This window comes from Nyctibius grandis, chromosome 1 (assembly GCF_013368605.1).
Source record: "Nyctibius grandis isolate bNycGra1 chromosome 1, bNycGra1.pri, whole genome shotgun sequence".
Taxonomy (NCBI): Eukaryota; Metazoa; Chordata; class Aves; order Nyctibiiformes; family Nyctibiidae; genus Nyctibius; species Nyctibius grandis.
In genome coordinates, this window is record NC_090658.1 from 71,179,313 (window position 1) to 71,203,832 (window position 24,520).

The following is a 24,520-nucleotide window of genomic DNA, read 5'->3' on the forward strand; positions in this document are numbered from 1 at the left end:
TGTAGAGGCGGCAACTAGCTATCTTTATATTTTCTTGTTCTTTTGTAGGAATTAGACAAGATGATGCTTAATATATTCTCCACTGCCTATGGATTCAAAGACTTTTTGTAGCAGTTGATAAAGTTGTGGAAATAGTTATATGAATACAACTGTATGGATATGTATGAATATAGTTGCACCCTGGACGGATATGATTATACCTTGGACAGTGGTGAGAGTATAGCAATGGACTCCATAAAGCAGAAAGTCTATTCTGTTCTGTTCTGTTCTGTTCTATCCTACCCTACCCTACCCTACCCTACCCTCTGCCTTTCTATGTTAAATGATTCTTATCTTTTACTCATCCCCCACAGATGCTGAGCATGGTAAAGTGGAGGTCACATCGGCCAGAGAGTGAAGTCAAGTCCTGTATCTTTTTTTTTTCTCCTTGAATATTATGGAGGCTAACACTGATGTTCTTTGGCTAACAAGATCCCTAGGGAACCAAACCCTTCCTCCCAACAAATAAAGCTTTAAAATGTCAAGCATGGCCTACTGTTATTATATCAGTGTGTTTTGTTTTCCAGTACATAATATTGCTGTAAATAGTGCTACAAGCAGATCAAACCACGGCTTGATTCATTTGACATTCGAATTTGTCACTCCTCTGCCTAATGGTCTGCCCACATTTACAGATCAGCTGCAGTGTGAATACATATGCATGCGTTCCTGGTGCTCCTCAGCTGTAAATAGCAGAAAGGTATTACTAAATGCTGTTAAAGCCTCTTAAGGACAGACTGTAGCAATTCTAGAGAACCTTGTCAAATACTATACAGTCAGAGGGAAACATGAAGTGTCTTTGTTTGACTGTGGCTGAGACATGGCAATACTTTTGTGAGTTGATTGGACAAAACGTCAGCTTAAATAGAGATTTCTGTCTCTCAGTCAAGACAGCAAATTCACCTATGCTCCAATGAGAATGCAGCATTGAAATAAGGCAGAACACAGTTTACATGGATTAATCATATATCTGTTCATCTCAGCTACAAGCTTAAAAATATTGCCTTCTTTTTTTCCACAGGTCTAGCTTTCTTTCCAGTCAGTAAGAAGATGCTCAGTAAATGCAATCTGCTGTTCTGGAAGAAACACAGAGCATAAAGAGAATGGGATAATATCTCAGCTAGAGGGCTCCATATGTTGATGACAAGGTATGGTATACTGAGAAAGAAATAGGATTAGAATTGTGCTAAGTACCTGTGAGCCACACATAATACTACGAAGGAAATAACATTGTATAAATGCACAGCACTGTGCCAGAAGTGCAGGTGAAAAATCTTTACTTGAGCACAGACAGATGGGAAGCTGAAGTTAAGGTGGCATTGGAGATACGCACTATTGTAATTTGAGATTATTAAAAAGCTCCTAGCAAAGCTCCCAAAGGGCCCAATCCTAAGCACTACCGCAGAATTGATTGTAACACTGACAAAGGAGTAAATGCCGATTCCATGCAAAAATCCACTAATCCATTAGCTGACTTGTTTCCACTGATCAGAATAAATGAAATTGCATTCAAGGATGAACAGAAGTGTGTGTTGGGATGGATATTGTTTGTCTGTATTCAGTTCTTTTCCTCAAAAGAAATGTTCAGAAAAGAAACAAAGGAAAAAAGTAAATGTTGCCCCTTTGTGAGCTCTTCTGTGCTGAGCTTTTACCGCGTAGGCCAGTGACAGTAAGTAAAAAACATTTCAAAACGCTGCAGCAGTGAGGAAAGATTTATCTGGGCAGTTAGGACTGTTCTGAATTTCAGTTGGCATCAGTACAAGAAATGTTTGGAGATGATTATTCCTGGACAGGTCAACGGTTGGGTGTTAGCTCTAGCGTGAATGTACTCCAGTTTTGCGTATGTGGTGAGATTTGATTGCCCATTTAATCCCCAAATATATCAGGCTGCACTTCTAGACAGTGGATGGACTTGTCACCCTCACTGGTTAGGTAGAATACTGTCTTCTATTCAAACGGGTTTTAAAAGCCATGCGTTGTTACATTTGTGTTGTTTTTTTTTTCACGTGGAGTCTGGAAATGAGGTACAGAGGTGCCTCAGTGAACAGATGTGCTGGTAAGACAAATGCTAAATGCATCCACTAAATTAGCAAGTTGCTAAACTTTTGAGAAAATTTAATAAAGAAACCACTTTTTTGCAACCAAGTTTTGTCAGATTTGACTGTTTTTTTACTCAATCGAATTCTCATTGCCTTTGAGTGGAAACTATTTGAATGAAAATGGGGGACAATCAGGTGAGAGCTGGGTGTTATTTAAACAACTGTCACACATTGTATCCTGCCATAAGAAATGATTATAATTCAACAGAAGAGTAATGTTGGTGCTTAAGTGTAGCATTAATTTAGTCTCTCAAAAAAGGTTTCTGCCTATTCTGAATTTTTAAGTCACGTCATCTTTCAGCTTAATGATCCTTTAATATCAGCCTGCCACTCTACAGAATACCTCAGAAGTTAAGTACTTACATATACATGGGCTGTAGCTGTAAATGAGATGTCTTCTGTGGACCTTGATAGCCGTAAGAGTCAAATCCACCTATGAAATCAACTGAAAGGAGGAAAATTGCTTTCATTAGCAACATCTTTTCAGAAGTGATAGGCACTATCATTCAAGAACCACCAAGCACACAAATTGGTTTTGACGGACCCCCTAATACTCTGTTCAAATTAGACCAGCTAATTGTGGAGGTGCAGAAAAAGGGTAAAAAAAATAGTGAAAGGCAAAGTCCCTTTTTAAAAATTTAAAATCAAATTAATTTTAAAATCACAGAAAGAAAATGAGTGATTTATAGCAGCCATCTGTCTATAGCCACACATCCCTCTTTTTCAAGTAGACCACCTCACTGGAGTACAAAACAACATGCTATTCAGATATTACAAATGCTGAAAACCATTTATTTATTGGCGTAAATGCATTGCTTCTGACTGTGATTACTGTGTCTGGCTTGCTGTCACACTATGGTTCAGTGATGTAGAGGAGAGAGTACATTGATCCAACTCTGTCTGAGAGACAGAAGTTTCTCTGATGCCCTGTTTTGACATTTGGGTTGAAATGCATGAACAGAGGATTGGAACAATTTATCTGAGCTTCAGAGATGAGGCTCCACAGATCTAAGGAAACCAGCATTTCTCTTAAGGCGCTGGAGGTCTGCAAGAAGGTTGTAGGGTGGGAGTTATTTATTAACTCACACCACTGCCAGTTCCCAATAGTCTTCTCAATGTTTATTTTAAACAATTTCCAGGGCAATTCCATCTCATCTGATCCCGAGACACCTGTTTCTCTGCTATAACACTTAATTTACACAGGTAAAAGTGCACCTTTTTCCTTCCTTTGCACCAGGAGACCCAACTATTGGGTTTTGGGGGTTATTTGCGGGCAGCTCTCATCCCTGAAGTATCGTCTTTTGCATAGCAGATGTGAATTTGACTTCACTCTGATAGAAAAGGGCCAAAGAGTTCAGGTATGGACGTGCATTTTTCACATGTCTAGGCACCGTTACTGACAGACTGCCCTGTGTACATTAAAAGGAAAAAAAAAAAAAAAAGAAAAGGTTCTTTGATAGAGGATAGCTTCTTGTGGATCTAAAATGCAGTAACATTCACATAAAAAACACAAAATGTAAATTTATAACCCTTGGTTTGAGAACTTTCACAACGGTTGGAGTCCTTAAAACTTGCATTTATGAGGTTATTTTATACTAAGGCACCCCTCAATGTGTGCTGCACTTATCAATGCAGTCACACACATTCCAGACATGTTACACAATCAAATTCTTGTATCCCTCTGTCCACCATTTACTTTGCAAGCAAAAAGTCACCAAAACACTAGACTGGACCGGTACAGTATGTCTCCATTGCAACCACAGACATGTTGAACCTGTCATCCTCCTTCTTCTTCCCTGGCAAGAATGGCCCCTGCAGAAATAATTTAGGTGATTCTGTGCTCTGTGGCAGCATTACATATACTCCTATCCCAGAATGATGTTTTACTAAATTAATCCCTGACATCTCTAATGAAGGAGGTTCTATAGTCTCTCTGTGTTGTCTTTCCCTGTGCATGACTTCCTAATGTCTAATTTAAATGTAATTTCCTGCAAATTAACTACTTTTCAACATTTTGGCCTTTTCTCCCTATGAATATGAAGACAAATGAGCCATTTTTTTTTATTTCATAACTACTTTTAAGCATTTTCAAAAAGTATTTTCATGCTATCCATCTTTTCCAGATTTAAGCATACCTAGCTCTTTCAAATTTTTCTCATGGCCCATGTTTTCCAAGCCTCTAAATTTCCAAGCCTGAAGATCCTTCTTCAGTCTGCTTATGTTTTTCTTACAGTACGGTGCACAGATCAGGACTAATTGGAACAACTGTCATGTAGGTCTTCTGTACATTACTTGGTATAACATGATGGGTTTTTTGTTGTTTTTTTTTTTCTTCTTTTTTTAACAGCATCGTACAAATGCTTAATAACCAGATCTTTGTTTTTATGTTTTGACACTAAATGTAGTCTAGTCAAGTAGACCATGTTATCTGAAGACACTTGATTGATTCTTCCCCACGGGAGTTCTTTTGCACTTGTCTGTATTGAATTTCATCTTCTTGATTTCAAGTCACCTCTCAAGATCATTTTGACTTCTAATCCTATCTTCACAAGTGCTCATACCCCTCCCAGTCTGGTTTAATATGAAATTTTTACAAATGTTCTCTCCTCTATCATCTCCTTTTGCTGTTAACAAAAATAATGAAGAGAATCATTTCCCTAGCCGAGGTCCCAGTGGGATCCCATCTGAAATGTCATCCCAGCTGGTTGATAACTAAATTTCAAATAGAGTTTTAAACAATTCTGCACACACCCTATGACGGCTGCATCTGGACAGTGCTTCCCTGGCCTGCTTACAAACCTTTCACAGGGTCAAAACCTTGCTAAAATCAAGATAAATGCCATTTGTTGCTTCCTACTTACTCACTATCTGTAACCATCAGAATAACTTTATTACCATGTGAACATGTCTTTCGAAGCATACTAAGTTTATAGGCACAGAATGAAGAATTCACTATAGGAATATTGTTGAGTGAAGTGCTAGGCTGGGAGGAAATGGGATGCGGCAAGGAAAGCTAAGGTGCATTTGGAATTAAATCTCGCAAGGGACATCAAGGACAACAAGAAGGGCTTTTTTTCAAGTATATCAGCAGCAAAAGGAAGACTAGGGAAAATGTGGGCCTGCTGCTGAATGGGGAGGGTGCCCTGGTGATGGAGAGTACAGAGAGGGCAGAGTTACTGGACGCCTTCTTTGCCTCAGTCTTTACTGCTAAGTCCAGCCCTCAGGAAACCCAGGCCCTGGAGGTAAGAGAGAAAGTCTGGAGAAAGGAAAACTTTCCCTTGGCTGAGGAGGATCAAGTTAGAGATCACTTAGACAAACTGGACACGCACAAATCTATGGGCCCCTATGGGATGCACCCACGAGTGGTGAGGGTGCTGGCAGATGTTATTGCCAAGCCACTCTCCATCATCTTTGAAAGGTCATGGAGAACAGGAGAGATGCCTGAGGACTGGAGGAAGGCCAGTGTCACTCCAGTCTTCAAAAAGGGCAAGAAGCAGCACCCAGGAAACTAGAGGCTAGTCAGCCTCACCTCCGTCCCTGGAAAGGTGATGGAACAGCTCATTCTGTATGCCATCTCTAAGCATGTGGAGGAAAAGAAGGTTATCAGGAGTAGCCATCATGGATTCACCAAGGGGAAATCATGCTTGACCAATCTGATGGCCTTCTATGATGACATGACCAGCTGGGTAGATGAGGGAAGAGCAGTGGATGTTGTCTACCTTGACTTCAGCAAGGATTTTGACACTGTCTCCCACAACATGCTCATAGGAAAGCTCAGGAAGTGTGGGTTAGAGGAGTGGACAGTGAGGTGGATTGAGAATTGGCTGGATGGCAGAGCTCAGAGGGCTGTGATCAGCAGTGCAGGGTCTAGTTGAAGGCCCGTAGCTAGCAGTGTTCCCCAGAACACTGGGGAACACTATTCCAACGTGCTCTAGGTGAACCTGCTTTGGCAAGAGGTTGGACTAGATGATCTCCAGAGGTCCCTTCCAACCCCAACCAGACCGTGATTCTGTGAAATAAACCCCCTCTTATTCAAATACAAAGAGAGCAGCAAAAACAATGAACATGTCTTTGCTGTAGCTATGGTTTGTTGTTCTTTTGCCCTGTTTTCCTTTTTTTCTCACTCTTGACCTCTGACAACCGAAGTTAGAAAATACGTGTGTTGGAGTGAGTGTCTCACCGGTGTCAACACATGTCACTTTACAGATGTTGCTTACATGCATTTGTCTGGCTTTGCATTTCTTGTGTCCTTCCCAAGACCCTTCAAGCAACCACTAAACCATTATTAGAAGGCTGCAGGCATAGATACTGTGTTTTGCAGTCATGGGGCAAAAGGTCTTAAGGGTGATTTTAGGATTGTTTTCAGAAAGCTAAACCAACGTGTTAAGAAAAAGATTTCTCAGAGTAAAATGAGTTTGTGTGGGCATGAGAGAAAGCTGCATGCTGAATATCTCTCCATGCATTGTGTCTTTGCCCTGTTGCACAGAGTAAACACAGAGTATTAAAAGCCAGATTGTCAAGTGACAAACAAGGTAAGCTTGTAGAGGCATTTCTGCATTCAACTCACAGTAGAAGTTCCCATGTGTGTAACTGAATGATGGGAGGGCAGAGAGTACTACTGTGACCTTGTTGTAGGCACACAATGCCTTCTTACATGCAATAACAAACTTTGCAAGGTAGGTAAAGGTAGGTAATAGAAAGTGAACTCCAATACAAAAAGATTTCAGTAATTTCTTTGTAGCAAGTTTTCTTGATGGTGGCAGTTTCTCAGCACTGCAAAGCCTGTGGCGTCCAGACTGTGCTAAAAGCTCCCTGTGGTCTCTGAGCTAGTTTCTTAAAGCATGCAAAAGGCTGCCCTTTCTGCAGGCATTTTATCCTGGCTGTGCCTGAAAGGTCACTAAAAGTGTCATACGACTGATACATTCCTGGCAGCAGTAACATGAGATGAATAAAACAAGTCTCATTAGCTGAATTGCTACAGAGGCTTCCATCCTTAACCCCATCCATCAAACACATTTTTGACCATTCTATTTTACATTCATCTTACATGTCACTGTTATCACAAGTGGCTCTTTTGTCATGTTTTTCTTTAGTAAAAGCACACATACATATACAAACAAGCAGAGAATCCCATTCCTTTGAAATATTGGGTGCTTAGATGCTTATTTTCCTGGCTGGACTTGAATAGGATAACAATAGCACTATTTATTTGTAAGATGTGTAACAAGAAATTCAGCCAGAGTGTTTTCTTCCTTTGTTGATGTTAAGGGGCTTGTCAGGCATATGACTGTGATTATAACTGTAACACTATCAGGACATATGGCTCATGATAGGGACATATTTTCTATTTCTAAGTACCCACAGGCATGTGAAGTTTCAGCCTTTGCTCACAGTTACAGTCCCCACTGTCTCCATTGTACATCAGGACAAGATGAGAGGCATAAATGGGTTTCTCATTTTTCATTTCTGGAAGTTTGTGGTGTATAGAGGGATCATGAAACTGCGATGCACAGAAAAAGACCCCATTAGCATGGATATATATGGGAGAAGGGACTCTAGAAAACTAGTAGTAAAAAACAATGAAACTGATGTTATCAACAGATGGACAGAGAAAAAGGAAACAGCATGGAATAAAAGAAATAACATCTTCCTGTAGAAAGAAAAAGGAAAGGTATTGAATAGAAAACAGAAGACTAGACACTATTCTCCTTATAGAAATTTTTCTCCATAAGGGTCTACATTTAGCCCACAGCCAGGGCTAAACAATAACAGTTTTTCTCTCACCCAGCATCCCTTCCTCAAACAAGGAAGGGAATTGGGAAAAGGAGGGAGACTTGTGGGTTAAAATTAAACAGATTTGATAAAATAAAGAAACCAATATCAATACAAAACACACAAAATTATACTTAGCTACAAAGTTACAGCAAGTTGCTCTAGGAAGAGCAATCATTTGGAATAAGGAAGAGGGAAGCTAAAATAAAGGAGAGCAAAAACAGCCCCACATTCCCCCCCCCCAAGCCCTTCCTTTTATAGTGAACTTGATGTTAATGATATAGAACACACCTGTGGGCCAGCCAGGGTCAGCTGCCCTGGATTTAGCTGCTAATGGCCCTAATCACCATGCCTGACCACAAACTGAAACAAAATCCCAATGAAACCAGGACAATAAGTTATAAATACAGAAGCATAAAGATTCAGGTCCACAGCTAATATGTGTATTTATAGCTTCAGTGACTTCATTGAAGCAATGATAATTTATATTAGCTTAGGATCTGACCCAAAGAGTTATTAAGGGCACATGTGTATAGAAACGTGACTGACGCCAAGGTTTTCCTTGCATTTTAGTAGGCATGCAAAAATCAGTGCAGGCTGGATATGAAAGGACGTAGAGTTTAGGAATGGGGAGGGAGATGAGTGGCTTTATCTGCAAAGAAAAGGAAAGGGAAAGGTTGGGAAACAGCCACGTACTTGGCCAACCTGTGACCTGCAGTATGGATGACTTCTTGACTGCTTTGAAACCCTCTCCTTACTTTGTTCCTTTGCTACTATTGTTTGTTTTGCTGATTATCTCACCCCTGCCCTTGATGCATGAGGCCCTGCCTCTCACAGCGGTGAATGTGCTGCCAGTGCACAACTCTACCTTCACCACAGCATCTGCTTTCTACCCGTGGCTGTTTCTTTCAAAGTGAAAAACGTCTTCAGTAGCAATTCTGTAACGAGGGTGACTTCTGTCACTGATTCCTCTTCTCCTCCTTCATTTTGTCCATCTCCCTAATGAAGGAGCTTGGCTCCTCCAGCTTTATTAGTTCCATCCCAGTCACCCTCATCACCTCCTCATCCACTTCCCTCCTCCCATCTCCACTTGTTTCTCTGCACACCCTCTCTCCTGTTTCTTGTATAAGCAAACTGATAAACTAGTCCTCCTTTCTTCAGTTTGCCAGCCTTTTTCACTCCTTCTTTTACAGTGCATTCCCCATTCTCTCTTACTACAGTCACAGGAATTTTGTCCTGTTAAACTTCTGCTTGTCCCAGTGACCGACTCTTTCTTTTGATTTCTTTTTCTGCATTTCCCTACCAATACAAATACATGTAAATTCCTTTTATAAAAATATCAACCCCACCCTCACTCTGCTCCTTCTATACAAACTAAAATCTCAGCTTCTCTCTGTGATATTTACACATGGATAATTAAACATCAATTCCAGTTCAGCATGGTTAAAACCATGGATAATTAAAGATCAGTTTCAGTTCAGCATGGCTAAAATCAGAACTCTTATCCGCTCCTCCTTAACCTTCTCTGCTACCTCTCGCAGTGAACAATGGCACTTGTCTCCTCAAGTCTGCCTGTTACTTGAGGATATAAGATGTCAACTGTGGTTTGGGCTGTGCACGATTTAATTTCTTAAGATTTTTGCATATTGAAGAGGAAGACTTTTCTGTCTGTTGATACAGCTACAACATTTACCCAGGGCTCTCAGTGTCAAACACCGCAATTGTTCCACTGCACGTGTAGCTGAGAGAGAGGACAGATGGCAAACAAACTACAGCTAATAACGTTACTGGAGGCACTGTTGGTGCAGGAGTGAGTATGTGATGCAAGAGAGAGCTGTGCACAAATGCTGGTAGCTAAAAATTGGCCAAAGTCAGAAAAGATGGAGGGGAGTAAAATTAGGCTTGGTTTTAATAACTTTGGAAATGACATATGGGAAAAATTACAAAAGAACATATGGGGAGACCCTTGCTCCTGCAGCTTTGCCAGTATGCTGCTACTCGTCTTGCTGTTTGGTGAAGACACTTCCAAAAACTTTAGTGCTGCTGCCTTTTTATGCTGTGAGCATGGCCTGGTGGCTCTTCCACAATACAGCACACAGGAGGAGGTTTGCTTGAATACAATCTCAATAAAATTTGTTTACAATGATAATAAAATGTTATTGGTCTTTGTGTGAGTGCACAGCAATTTAGACTCGCAAGTGGGGACAGAGCAGGGGGAAGGCAAGCATCTGCCAATATGTGAGGCTGTGCCCTTCCTGCCGGCACAGGAGGGCTCAGAAACAGCATAAGGACTTGGACACTTGGTCTCATTCTTGTGGTGCAATGAACTGCATTTCTGCCAAACAGCCAGTAACTGCCTGTGAGTGCTCTTAGTTAGTGCTCATTTGCAAGGAGAAACTAAAACCTCAGATTTTAAAACTGTAACCTTATGGCATTTCTGAGCCCTACAATGTCCGCAGAAGCAGCAAAGGGAAATTCCTACACAAATTTTGGTGGTGTTTCTCAGCTCAGATTCTGCCCCACTGATGCTATTTCATGCTGTTTACTTTTATAATAGTCAAAATTATTCTGTATTTTTTTGCTTCACAGGGGCTTTTCCTCCAGATTTTTCTCCTCATCACATTTCTTGTTGGATAAGGGCTTGCAGCATCTTCTTCTGTCTCTGTTGCTGCTGATCCCCTGGTTATTCTTTTATCAGCTCTTCTGAGATAAGATGTAGGACTGGGGAGGTACACAGGTTTGTGAAATCTGATAAGCACCACCTGATGTCACTGACCTTACAGAGGTACCGACAGGGATCTCAGCCTGATACTCCCTATAATTAGGACCAAGCAGGGATGCAGATATTGCATTCAAGGTGAGCCCAGCTCATGGTTGTACCCAGCAGAAAACACCAGGATGAATGATGCTGAGGGTCCACAAATTAGAGAAGCTAAAATGCATCTCAGAATCCCATCTGGAGAAGGGGTCTGGTCAGCAGCAGAGCCTCAGGGCAGGAGGTGAGGAAGATGATGTTTTGGAGCAGTGCCTCAGCAAGGCAGGGCTGGCCAGCAGCAGGAACCATGTCAGGGATGTGGGAACCAAGTGAAAGCAGCCAGGAGCAACCAAGAAAGGGCTGGGAGGCACAAGTGAAGCTTTGGCAGCTGAAGGCAGAAAGAGGGACCAGGGATAGGGCAGGCAGGAACAAGAGCCAGAGGCCAGGAGGAAATGGTTGGAGCATAGTTGCAGCAATGAGGAATACTGGCCTGAAGTGGTCAGCACTGCCTTTTATATCTAAACGCAGCAAGTCACCTGTCAAGCTAACAGACCTGGAGATAGGGTTGCAGTTGGGCAGGCTGCTGCTTGACCCCTGCAAGGCTTTGCAAGGCTTGTCCAAGCTTGCAGTGGGGCTTGTCCAATGCCCAGTAAAGACTCCATAGAAGACCTCCACTCAACTATGAGAACATTAATGGTCTGAAGAATATATTATTTTTCTAAACTCGACAGACCTGGACACTGCTGGATAATAGCCATTTGCTTTCAAATTTTCATGCTTGACTACTGAGCAAAAAAATACAGCCCTGAAATAGTTTGACTGACAAATCATTCTAAGAATTAAAGTAAATGTGGAGTAGAATCAATTATCATAGAAGTCATCAAATGAATCATAAGGAAAAATTATTCCTAGCCAGATCATTGCTATGGGCTAGCAATAAAGAGAGGAAAAAAGAAAAAAAAGAAGGAAAAAGAAAATGCCTGGGGCAATGGCCTCCAAGTGTGACCACCACACTAATAAATTAGAATTAGAGTCATCAGTAGGTGCAACAAAGTGGAGAATTAAGGCCTAAATCTATGAAAGTTAACAATCCAATGCTAATGAAGACCTATCTAGATATTTAAAAGGAAAAGTAATAAGGAAAACTTTAACAGAAGGCATGGTGATAAAATTAATTTAGTATAATGCTATGCCCCAGGCATGCAGGAAACTGTGAGGAGCTCACATTGACTGTCTCAGCAGGGAAGACACTAGGAGGCTGTGGGCAAGTGTCTTTTTCAGGGCCACTGGAAATGGTTAGTGAATCTAGACCACCTGCAGCAACTCATCACCACTCCTCTCCAAGATGCCGCTGTCCTTAAGTCCAGACTGAGCTTGGCTGGCCAGGACCTGCTCTGTTATACCCGCTCATTTTGGCTGAACCCCCAAGGAGGCAGCCAGCTGCCTTCATAGTCTAGGAAACTGGGTTGGAGAAGGGGGCCGGCAGCCCCGCATGGCCGTGAGCTGCCCTCCCTCCGTCAGGGCGAAGGAGGAGACGCTCCTCTGGGCACAGCGCAAGAGGCCCTGCCTCCAAAGCCTGCTCTCTGCATTCAGCGCAAAAGTAGCAATAGGTGACTCACATCAAAATGAAGTCTTTCACCAGCATCAAAACAAAACACGACAGTCTGTCTGAAACCATTTTCCATGCAATGTTCGGTTTGTGGAGAGTCTCAGATTTTGCTTATTTTTCCTGATTTTGAATATGAGTTTTATTTAAATGTCAAAACATTTCCATGGCCGGGAAAATCATGTCCTATTCAGCTGCAGCAACAACCTGAGCATCTCTTCAGATCATCTGCGGGTTTTGCTGTCAGAACCATCACTAGTTACTACCTCATTTCTGCTACCGGTTTGACACAAACGTGTGGGACATTGTTTCATGATCTGGACTTCTTTGTGTTCCTCTCCTGAAACAATTAATTCATGACAAGAAAAGAAATATTTTCAAAATGTTTTGATATGAAATGTATCTTTCTTCATAAAAGAGATGTTAACTCTTATTCCCTTTTCACATGCGTAGATCTTTTCCAATACTTCTGCAACATGTCTTTCTTGAAAAGATAAAACATGGGTGGTAAATAGTTAAAAAAAAGATGCACGGTAAGTATATTCCCCTGGCTGTTACAATGCTTTGATTTTATTAAGCAGTATCCCATTGTGATGAGCTGCTAGAATGGAAATGTTACTTCCTTCAAGCTCTATATTATGTTATTTAGAAATTTTTTAAACTTGAGGTTGACATTCCCCACAAGAAGTGGTGATGGATGCAAGGGGAGTGGAAGGGAAGACAGTGAGGGAGAAGCGAAATTACCATAGATGGAGCCAGCAACACCACCATTTTCTCTTGTGTGATTTTATTTATTATATTTGCCTCATACCACAGCCCTGTCTCCTAGGATTCCTTGAACATCAACTTCATTAGTTATGAAGGCAGCAATCCATAACCAATTTTCTTTTCATGTCAAGCTTGTTCATGTATAAACCCAGCCCTTTTGTTGGAAACATTTGCAATTAATCCCACAAACAAAGAAAATGCAAATTGTACAGTCTACCCTAAGCAACCTTTCTGACTCAAGGCTCTGACCACCATCCATTATACACTAAAATGAATTGAAATTCCCACTTTGAGTCTAACCTAATTTTCTAGTGATAATAGGCATGGATTCCCAGAAGGATTCTATTCATCTAGATACTAACATCCTAATTTCCTTTCCTGGTAAATGTTTTAAATAAGATTTTAGCACCAAAGGAAATTAACCTTTAAATTAATTGTAATTATAAAATGGCATCACTGATTTTGTCTTCAGACTAATTACTTGCTATTATTTAAACAAACTGCCCCTCCTCTGAGCTTTAAGTTTGTTTCTCTCTGCAGTGCAGTGCCAAGTGATCACACACCAGGCTGTGCAATGTCTGCCAAGCCCTATGACACCTTGGACCGCTCAGGTCCATTTGCATCTCAAATGCAGACGGTTTCAGTTGTCATATCTTCCTTCCATAGGCTTTCCCCCCGCGCTTCAGCCTCGCACTCTGCAGCTCAGACATTTTCAGCCTGTGCTTTCTAACCAGCAAGCACGTCTTGGGGGATGCAGAGTGCCTGTGCTCTGCGCCGGTGAGAATGAGACGCTCAACACCAGCCTCCTGCTCTGCGAAAGGTCCCCTCCAAGACAGGACATGACTGGAAATAATGACACAGGAACCAGCTATTGATACGTGTAAAAGGTTGATGATGTACAGGCATCTCAGGGAATTTCCTAAATGTTTCCAGTGGCATCGTGGCTCTCCAAGACAGCTCTCTTTAGGATGACAAGCATGAGGAAGTACCATGGGATTTCAAAGGCTTCTCGCCCTCCACGCTTCCATCAGCATCCTGACAGCCAAAGGCATCCCATTTCCCTCCCTTTGGTTTACTTAGTTCGTGTAGCAGTCACCACACTAAATGAAACAAGTAAATGGAAAAATCTTCTAATTTAGCCACAGGCTGTAAACTGGAGAGTGCAGCTGAGCAAAAACAAGCAGTAGTTTCAGCTATTGTAGCCTGTTCATTGAATTCTCATTCATGAATGATCTGTTCAACAGTTGGAGAACAATTGTGTTTTAAATACTGGCTTGTATTTGTTCCTATGCTTATTTGCTCCTATGTTCCCTTTGCAGACTGCCTAGGCTGTCCTTAGCATTAACCAAACAAGTCAGTGATTCGCCCTGTTGTGAGAGAGGTGTCTACCACAGACAGGGCAAATTGCTCTTCGAAGTTGGATCCCTGCCTCCATTGACTGTGGTGGAAATCTTGATTGTTAGTTTAAACTGCAGGCCTAATGACATGCGGCTGTAGGTATGTGATATGAATACCACCCTTGACTTTTTGTGGCATCAGTGAGGGGTCCAAAAATGCAAATGTGCTTGTCCTCACAATACCATTATTCCTTTATGACAGATTCTGCTTCTATTATGTCAATGATGTAGAGGATTTGAAGATGCAGAAACCCCGTCCCAACTACCAGAAAAGGATCACAAGTTCTGTAATATTCCCACGTAGGCTGAGGGAGGCAGGTCTATAAAACCTGTGGCAGCATGAAAAAGGTGAAGATGGACAATGACCACTGTTTTCCAGAGAAAGATGCAGGAAACATTACACAAATGGTAGGTGCAAAACTAGCAAAATGTATAGCTGAGGTGCTGGAACTCCTCTCGAGAGGTTGTGTTTGATAAAAATGTTCTTGGTTCAAAAGTAGGAGTACACTTTCAGGAAGAAAAGGTCATTGTGGGCAATGAAATATGACGAGACCACTTCTGGCTAAGGAATTCCCTAAACTGCAAATTACTGTCAGGATTTTCAGGGAAACACAGACTTGCTGTGTTCTTATATGCCCATATGGCAAATAGATATAGAAGTAAGCATCACATGTTCTTCATTGCAGGATAGAACCTAGGGAGCTTAGACTAGAACTTAAGGAAAAAAAGAGAGCCTACTTACTCTGGAAGAAGGGTCGGGTAACTTGGGAGGTCTATAGGGATGTGGCCAGGTCGTGTAGGGAGAAGATTAGAAGGGCCAAAGCTCAATTGGAGCTCGATTTGGCTGCTACAGTCAAAGACAACAAAAAAAGCTTTTACAAATACATCAACAGCAAAAGGAGGGTCAAGGAGAGCCTCCACCACTTGCTGAATGAAGAGGATAGTGTAGTGTCAGGGGATGAGGAAAAGGCAGAGGTGCTCAATGCCTTCTTTGCCTCGGTCTTTAATGTCAAGACCGGTTGTCCTCAAGAGACTCGGCCCCCAGAGCCTGAAGTTAGGGACGGGGGGCTGTGTGAACCTCCTGTAATCCAGGAGGAGACGGTTAGTGACCTGCTGTGCCAGCTGGACACCCACAAGGCTATGGGCCCGGATGGGATTCACCCCAGAGTAATGAAGGAACTGGCAAATGAACTTACCAAACCACTCTCGATTATCTACCGGCAGTCCTGGTTAACTGGAGAAGTTCCAGCTGACTGGAAATTAGCAAACGTAACGCCCATCTACAAGAAGGGTTGGAAGGACGATCCAGGGAACTATAGGCCTGTCAGCCTGACTTCGGTGCCAGGCAAGGTGATGGAAAAGATATTCCTGAGTGCCGTTACACAGCACATGCAGGACAATCGGGGCATCGGGGCCAGCCGACATGGATTCATGAAAGGCAGGTCCTGCTCGACCAACCTGGTCTCCTTCTATGACCAAGTGACCCGCTTAGTAGATGAGGGCAGGGCTGTGGATGTAATCTATCTAGACTTCAGTAAGGCATTCGACACTGTCTCCCACAGCATCCTCCTGGACAAACTGGCTGCCTGGGGCTTGGACGGGTGGACTCTTAAATGGGTTAAAAACTGGCTGGATGGCCGAGCCCAGAGAGTGGTGGTGAATGGGGCAAAGTCCAGCTGGCGGCCGGTCACTAGCGGTGTTCCCCAGGGCTCAGTTCTGGGGCCGGTGTTGTTCAATATCTTTATAGATGATCTGGACGTAGGGATTGAGTGCACCCTCAGCAAATTTGCAGATGACACCAAGCTGGGTGGCAGTGTCGATCTGCTGGAGGGTAGGAAGGCCCTACAGAGGGATTTGGACAGGTTAGATAGATGGGCCGAGACCAACGGCATGAGGTTCAACAAGAACAAGTGCCGGGTCTTACACTTTGGCCACAACAACCCCATGCAGCTCTACAGGCTGTGGGAAGAGTGGTTAGAAAGCGGCCCACTGGAAAGAGACCTGGGGGTGCTGATCAACAGCCAGCTAAACATGAGCCAGCAGTGTGCCCAGGTGGCCAAGAAGGCCAATGGCATCCTGGCCTCTATTAGGCATAGTGTAGCCAGCCGGTCTAGGGAAGTGATCGTCCCTCTGTACTCGGCACTGGTGAGGCCGCATCTTGAATACTGTGTCCAGTTCTGGGCCCCGCACTTCAAGAAAGATGTTGAGGTGTTGGAGCGAGTCCAGAGGAGGACGACCAAGCTGGTGAAGGGTCTGGAGGGTCTGACCTACGAGGAACGGCTGAGGGAGCTGGGGTTGTTTAGCCTGGAGAAGAGGAGGCTCCGAGGTGACCTTATTGCAGTCTACACCTACCTGAAGGGAGGTTGTAGTGAAGTGGGAGTTGGCCTCTTCTCCCATGCGACTAGCGATAGGACTAGAGGACACAGCCTCAAGCTTCGCCAGGGGAGGTTCAGGTTGGACATCAGGAAGAATTTCTTTTCAGAAAGGGTTATTAGACATTGGAACGGGCTGCCCAGGGAGGTGGTGGAGTCACCATCTCTGGATGTGTTTAAGAAAAGACTGGACATGGCACTTAGTGCCATGGTCTAGTTGACAGGGTGGTGTAAGGGCAACGGTTGGACTCGACGATCCCTGAGGTCTCTTCCAACCTGGTTGATTCTGTGATTCTGTGATATCGGATATTGGGCTGGATAGACCCGGTACCTCCTATCCTGCGTTGTGTTACACAAGTGTAACAGATAACAGTGCGTTCGTAGGGCTGCAGCTTACACTGCAGCTGTGGTGTCACCTCTCAGCTGGGGAGGAAGGGACTTGCCAGGCTGCCCAGGACAACAACCTCCAGAGATGCATTCATGCCCAGCCTTGATGCAGAAAAATGGTTGCAGTCATCTTCAGCCGTCTCCCTCAGCCTTAGCTTCTGCTTCCTTCCTGTCTTTCTCCTGTCCTGCTAGTCTCAGAATTTGCAGCCATATTCACCAGAAAATGGGAAGGGAAATAAAGAAGCACAATTAACAGCCAAACATTTTTTACTGGTTTCGCTTTGTCTTTGTTTTAGAGATTTTTAAGCAGGGATGGAAACTGAGGTATTATTCCTCTGTAATGTCTCGCTAAGCAGATTGTGAAAAGCATTTGGCACAGAAATAAAGTGATACCTGAGCATATTTTGCACTTCAATAGTGTTTTTCATCCCAGAAGCTCAAAGTTATGAAGGAACACGCCTGTGAGTTTGTCCCTGTCATTATTTCCCACTTTAAATATAGGAAGCAGAAGTATGGAGAGGTTAAATAACCTGCCCAGAGGTGGAAGGCAGCCTGTAACAGAACTAAAAAGAAAAGGCTTTTCTACCTATCCCATATGTTTGTCAAAATTTCACAGCTCTCACAACTAATGAATTTAATATTGTCTTTTCAAAGAAAATCTTTGTCATCACCTTTGTACTTCCCAGTTCAGGCCTAGGATCCCAGAGTGGATTGTTGTTTGGCACTGAGTTTATTGGCACATAATTGCTATGCTGTGCTGCTCACCAGCTGATAACCCCTATCTGGGGTATTGTCTTCCTGAATGTTTTCAGCAATTCAAATAGAATCTTGAATTCAAGATTTTATGGGGAGTGTGAAATAATTTTAAAGGGTTATCTAGAGCTTTACGTCTGTGCCAGACATCCCCAAAAGCTGGGCTGAAGGGAATATGAGGCAAAAAAACTGTTTAACCCAGTTGCAAGTTCTTTGGCTTTGCAGTTTACCTGGAAACAATGCCAAGAGAAAAGAAGGTAGTGTATGTGCAAGCTGGATCCCTGCTAGCATGAGATAGTGCAAAGGTTGTACCTCATGGTACTCAGGGAACAGTCAGATAGACCATATTTATTCTCTCATTGCCTTGGCATTGTGTTATGGTAGGTAAATGCTGTTTCTTCCCCCTGTCTGGATCTTCAAGGGAGCCTTCTGGATTAGGATGTCACTGTGGGGCACAGACTGAACTGGTGATTTTCTCTAGGCTGGGGTTCCTTCCCAGCCAAAGCTGCCACTCTAATAACAAGCCGGTCCCCTTTCCCGCAACAGAACATGCAAGGCAAGTGCAGAATTCCCACTTCAGTAACCTAGGTTTCTTTTTTAATTGCTTACAGACACAAAGTCCCAGGAGGATGCTGCTTTATTGCTTACATTCCAGGGTTTTTCCCAAAATATCTGTATATTTAATAACATTTTCAAAAGTACACTGAATTTTCATTTAGTAAGGCAGTAACAACTTATAGCAGGGAGCCAAATTGCTAGTGAGGAAATGCGCATTAAACGAACATTTTGATGTTATTAAAAATAAAGTGCAACCTTTGAAAAATGCAAGCCTAATACGATTTTGGAGAACAAATGAGGAGCTCCAATAAGTTTACAGCCATTGAATGCCTCCAAGTAATGATCGTTGCTGACATTTTCATGCTTTATTTTCATTTGCTGCAGCTAATAATGCTAATGAGGTAAGAATGACAATGGCTTAGGCATACCAGTGGCAATAGCGAAGAGGAGAGCGTTGAGTCAGCAGCAGCCCTGCTGGGCACCCGTCCTGCCTTGTCTTTCCCAGATGGAGACCTGAGGGACTTCAAGCCCCAGGGTTCCTCCTCCTTGTGCAGCCACAGGCAACAGGATGCAGAAGAAACCTTTGGGAGCGACAAACCACTGACAAGAGAAGCTACCCTTATCTGACCCTTGGAGATGGGTGCTGCAGTTTGGCTCTGGTGCGCCCAGCGTTAGAGCGCTGCTGGGGACTGTACCAGGAGGCAAAGCAGCTTCCTCTTTAATCCCTGACACAGAATTAACCCAAAGCAGATTGTTCTCATGAAAGGTAGTGTGGACTTGTGCTTTGATTTAGGGGGCTTGCTGCTGGATTTATTTGGTGTGTGAGTAATTAAAACCTCTAGACTTGCTGATTCAGCCATAGTTATGACCCTGATTTGATCGCTGTATTGTTCCATTCCTAATCCTTTAGTGAGGGTAGAGCAGGTTAATCTTAGTGAAATGTTTGCTTAATTCGACCCTCACTTATTTGTTCTCTTAATAAAATCTGCATAAAGAATGGAGAAAGTAATTCTTTCAGCTTGTTCCAATTACTCTGAGAACAAAGCTAATTCAGATGAAGCAGCTTAAGAGCAACTTGATTGTGTTTCTACAGTTGAGGCTCTGTGCCAACAGAAGATGAGGCACCTTCTGTGCTCTGAAGCAGTGTTGATATGTTCCTCTGGTTAAAATATAGAATAAGCCCATGTCTGGCTCTTGGATGTTGCATGACTTTTTCTCTAGTCACATGCCTTGCTGCCCACTCCTGCCAGGCTCAGTGTTTCTGCCTCTTTTCCTCCTCTTCTGGACTGCTGTTGCTCCCATGGCCCATTAGCAAAGCAAAAGAAATTAAATTGAATGTATAGGTGTTCACCATGTCCATCGTGAAAAGCAAAAGGCTTTTTCTGTTGGCTCTGTCTCATCAGAAAGGATTTTCTATTGACTCTATCTCATCAGAGAGGACTTCTGGATAAATGTCCTTATGGTGCGACCCGGTATGGTTATCCTTATGGTCTTCTGTGATTAGCAGTGAGGCATCCCACTTTTACAGGCATGAGTGGTCCTGAAAACCAGAGATCTAAATTTAAACCTGAGCAGGGGGTATCTGTACAGACTGCAGCCCCTGGCGGTCACAGCGAGCACTTGGTGCACATCACAGTGGATGTCTGAGCAGAGAGAGAACTAGAATCATTCTTACTCTCTGCTAAATGCAGCCTCTCAGTAGAAATTAAAGCTGCTTTAATTTTACGATACCTTGAGGGGCCAAATCCGATCTGAGCACTATTACAATGTTGGGACGACTCAGCCACTGAAGTTCCTTTTTTCTCTTTTTTTCCAGCCACGCTTCCAGACCTCACCAGAGGTGAAGGTGCAGCACCTGAGCTTATGCTGGCTTCGTTGCACTGGGTGGGGATTCACTCTGGTACCTCAGAGAGATACTCACAGGCGGGCAAGATGGCTCATTGGCTGGAAGAGGAGGCCTGGCTGAGGTGTACTAATAAAGTAATAAAAGCCTCAAAATAGGCAAGAAGACGGCAAGAAAAGATTCAAAGAAGCATGACAATCTGTGGCTGCTGAACTACAGGATGCTCCCACCACAGTAAGCAGAAAACAACACCATATTGGCTGTGGCACTTTGCTGCCAGGCATGCCGCTTTACAGACCACGGGAGAAATCTCTCAAGCGTGCTCCAACTTCTGCGCTTGTTTGGTGAGCCAAGTCACAAGTCCCTTCCTCGCTTCTTTCTTATATCATTCCCTAAAGCATTATAGAAGAGCGAAGAAAGGATGTAAGCCCTTAGAAGAGAGGGCAGAATGATATTAAATGGGATTTCATTTGGGGGGCAAGGAATCACTCTCCTCCTGCTCTGTGGATAAGTGAATGCACTTAATGGGAGAGTAGGAAAAAGCACATACGGCTGGGTCATATCTTCCCTAAAAAGACAAGACCTATTTGTGACATACCCCTGCTCCACATGCCTGTCCCAAACTCTTTTACTCTTATGCCTTCCTTGCCTCCACAGAAACACAAAAACAACTGAAACGAGAATTGTTGGAAAGACCTCCGAAGTCTAGTTTGATTTCGGCACTAAATCTCCCCTTGATAGCTCACAGTGGCACTGTATTACCAATAGATTATAGGGTTGCAGCTATTTTCTATGCAGGAGAACCCACAAAGGAACCCCCACCAGCCCTCGCAGTGCTCTCAATCAAATAAAACCCTTTAGCTTCCTGTTGCAGAGCTCTCTCTAGGATTCATGTATATTTTATCAAAGTTACATGCAGTTCTGATACTTGTTTCTAAAGTGCTTTAGAATGAATCCCAAGATGTACTGAAATGCTGCAGTGGCCCCTTTAAAAAAATCAAGGTTAGAGTAGAAAAAAAATGACATGGCTTGACTCCGTAGCATGTAATAAGAGCAAATTCTGCTCAACAGGCTTCTGTTGATATAAATAAGCAGAAGAAACACAAACATACCTCCATATAAAATAATTTTGCTCCTTGTAATTGTACCCTGGGAGCAGCAGGAACAAAGAGGAGCTCCACAGTTTCACCTCTCATAAATGAAAATCCTGCAATGATCTAAAGCTATTTTTTTTTTGCCAGAAGTGCTTTTAGATGCCAACAGAAGAGCTATACCCTCAATGGTAACTAATTACTGTGAATATAGTTAATAACAATCTGGGGGGGGGGGGGGTGTGAGGTAAAGCTTGTATTTGCCAATTGAGATTTTTACTTTTCTTATTTTGTCTTAAGCTGAGCTGTGAGAAAAAAAAATGCTATGATCTTTTCAGAAGAGAGGAATATGTATTTTTCAAGCTGCATTTCACAACTCCTTTGTCTTTCAAGCACTTGCAAGTTTTAGATCAAGAAGGACATGCAGAAAGCATGTTCTGGCTACAGTATAATAAGGCATTTAGGTTCAAGTCAGCAAGAGCCAACATAGTGGAGGGGTGATTTAAAAAAAAGAATTCATTTTGTATGTAATAAAGCTTTAGTACTTACAGCTGTCCTCTTCTTCAGTAATACATTTCACGACATAACAGGCATAGATGAAGCCCGCCAGCTGAAACAAAATGTAATAGAGTTAGATGTAAAGCAAATACAATGGAAAAATAAGAGCTGGTTTTAGAAAAGCAAGAACAGAAACAGAAATAACAAAATTCACCAGACTCAGTTTGATGAGGTAATGATAATTTTTCACAGCAGTTTGCTAATTTTAATTGCAAATGGTCAGGGGAATTTTACATCTTTCTTGAAAAACACACCCTTCAATAAAACTTCCAAAAGTTGATTAAAAACTTTTCATTACTGAATTGGCTTCCTTTTAATTATTGAAAACCAGAAAGCCAAATGGGTCATTGGATGGATGGACTTTTAGCCATTGAAAATGTAAATATTTCTGTCAAAATCAGATTTGTTACCCAACCAAACCTGATCCTCTAACAGAACTCTAGTTTTTAGCAGAACCTTGCCAGCTAAACCAAGGACAAATTCAGTGCACTTGTAAACTGGCTTTATAATAATATTTTATCACTTGAAATTAGGGCTGTGGATTAGTGGGACTTGTTCCATATCTGCAATAGTCCCCAAGCCTCAAGACATATCTAGCACTTTGGATAGGTCTGGATGTGTTTACATCAGCGTCTCATGCTGCAGCTGGCAAATTTGTATCTCGTTCCTTGCATTCCTTTCCTCAGAGCATGTCCAGAAGTGAACTGTAAACAGAAGCAACAGGATTTAAAGAAAATGAAAATCTGGAATGGTTCTCGAGTACCATGGCAGATTGCTTATCTTACACTATCATCTGAAAAAATAAAAAAAGGGAATAAATGGACAATGTCACACATGCCACGGGCGAAGAATCATGCAAATCCTCTGCTAGTCCCTCCACCAAGTTCTGTCATCGCTGAGAAGTTACACCAGGAGCAACAGAAAAAACACTGTAGCAGCAGCATGTGCCACATGTTGCATGCTTTACATGGCTTCGCTTACATGTAGGTCTGGAGAGTTTTCTCTACTGATTGCCAACAAACCATTTTTCATCCTTCAGCTCATCACTGAAGTTTACATGGTAGGATGTCAAAAGAATTCAGGTTGTTTGATCTCTTTGTAGCAAAAAGTGAGCCATGCTGTCGAAATGTGTTATTCCGTACAGGTCACCTCACAGAGATCTTTTCATGAGCTGCAAACCCAACTGTAGACTTTGGGAGCTAGTTCCTTATATGGATAATAAAAATGCCTAAAGGCTCCAGCCAGGACTGAGCTTTCTGCGTGCGTGGTGCAAAACCCACAATCTCCGGCTGAGGGAGATGAAGATCTTAATTTCAGAAAAAGTAATCAGTGGGTCAGACAGTAAAAAGGGTGAAATCTGAGAGAAGATCATGTATTATTATGAATGCTGGTTAGTGCAGAAGGATTTTTTCCATTAATCCAAGGCACACCTACAATCACTGCGGTGGTCTCAGTTCTTAGAGCCCTTAATATTACCCATATACATGAAATACAAACAAATCCATCGTGTTTCCTAGTGGCTTCATACACAGGGCAGTGACTGTGCCTAATTTGCTCCAGCTCTTACACAGATCTTCCTGGTATTTCCGCCAGTTTTCTGTGTAGAAATCTCTCTATACCTATGAATGCTATCTTCTAACATCTGTATGGCTGAGAGGTGGCTAAAAGGAAAAAAAAGCCCCAAGACGTTTCTGAAGAGATCAAGGCTTGATTTGGAGATCACACTGCAGTCAGCATAGGTGTTGTCTGCTAACAGCTTAAGTTCCTGTTGGGAGCCCAGAAGATGCATTACAACAGAACTAAATCATTAATTTTGTCATTTATTATAAATCTGCCTCATAGTGCTGCTGGGAAGATTTTACACCTGGGAAGCCTGAAATATTCACTGCTGGACACAAAGAATGCACTGTACCAAGAACAGTGGCATTCAGCTAATATAAGCATTTCATCTCTGTTTTATTGGATTGCTCTTTCCTTTTGTTTCTTGGCTTCAAGACAGAGGGCTAATTTGCTCCACTGACTTATGCCCTGCATAACCCCATTGACTTCAATGACATTACATGAGGATTAATTCAGCAACGAATTAGGTCCAGCAAGATTGTTCATAAATGATTCCATTCTTGGATGTGAACCTTGGCTTAATAGTTTCTCTGTTCTCTTTTTACAGACCATCAGATCCAAGATAGCTGCATAGTTGCATCTCTAGCAGGAGACCGCAATGGTAAAGCTTTTCTTGCAATACAGTTCAATACTTTGCCACCTGCTAAAACACCACAAGTTCACATGTTATTAACTAAACGTCTCTCACAAAGCACAGCAAACAAACTGTTTCACAAACCGTGCCTACAACTGATCTTTTAATTGTATTCAGTTGCATCCCTTAAATGTCTAGGGAACTCCTTTGATATATACGTAAATCCTACAGCATTTCATCAGATGAGCTTGCTGATTAAAAGAGTGCCTTAAAGCTAGAAATTGTTCTGTTCTAAATACAAATGGAAGTTTGTTTCCCATGAGATAAT

At 42.5% G+C, this 24,520-nt stretch overlaps 1 protein-coding gene across 1 annotated transcript in view; it reads right to left on the reverse strand.

The window, feature by feature from the left end:
* Nucleotides 1-2,497: 2,497 nt before the first annotated feature.
* The window catches only part of NKAIN2 (sodium/potassium transporting ATPase interacting 2), a 75,690-nt gene continuing 53,667 nt past the window's right edge, over nt 2,498-24,520 (reverse strand). The window contains exons 2-3 of the mRNA XM_068407412.1: nt 21,990-22,050; nt 2,498-2,583 (exon numbers count right to left, since the gene is read on the reverse strand). Coding sequence (XP_068263513.1) covers nt 2,498-2,583; nt 21,990-22,050 — 147 coding nt within the window. The remainder of the gene's footprint in view (nt 2,584-21,989; nt 22,051-24,520) is intronic.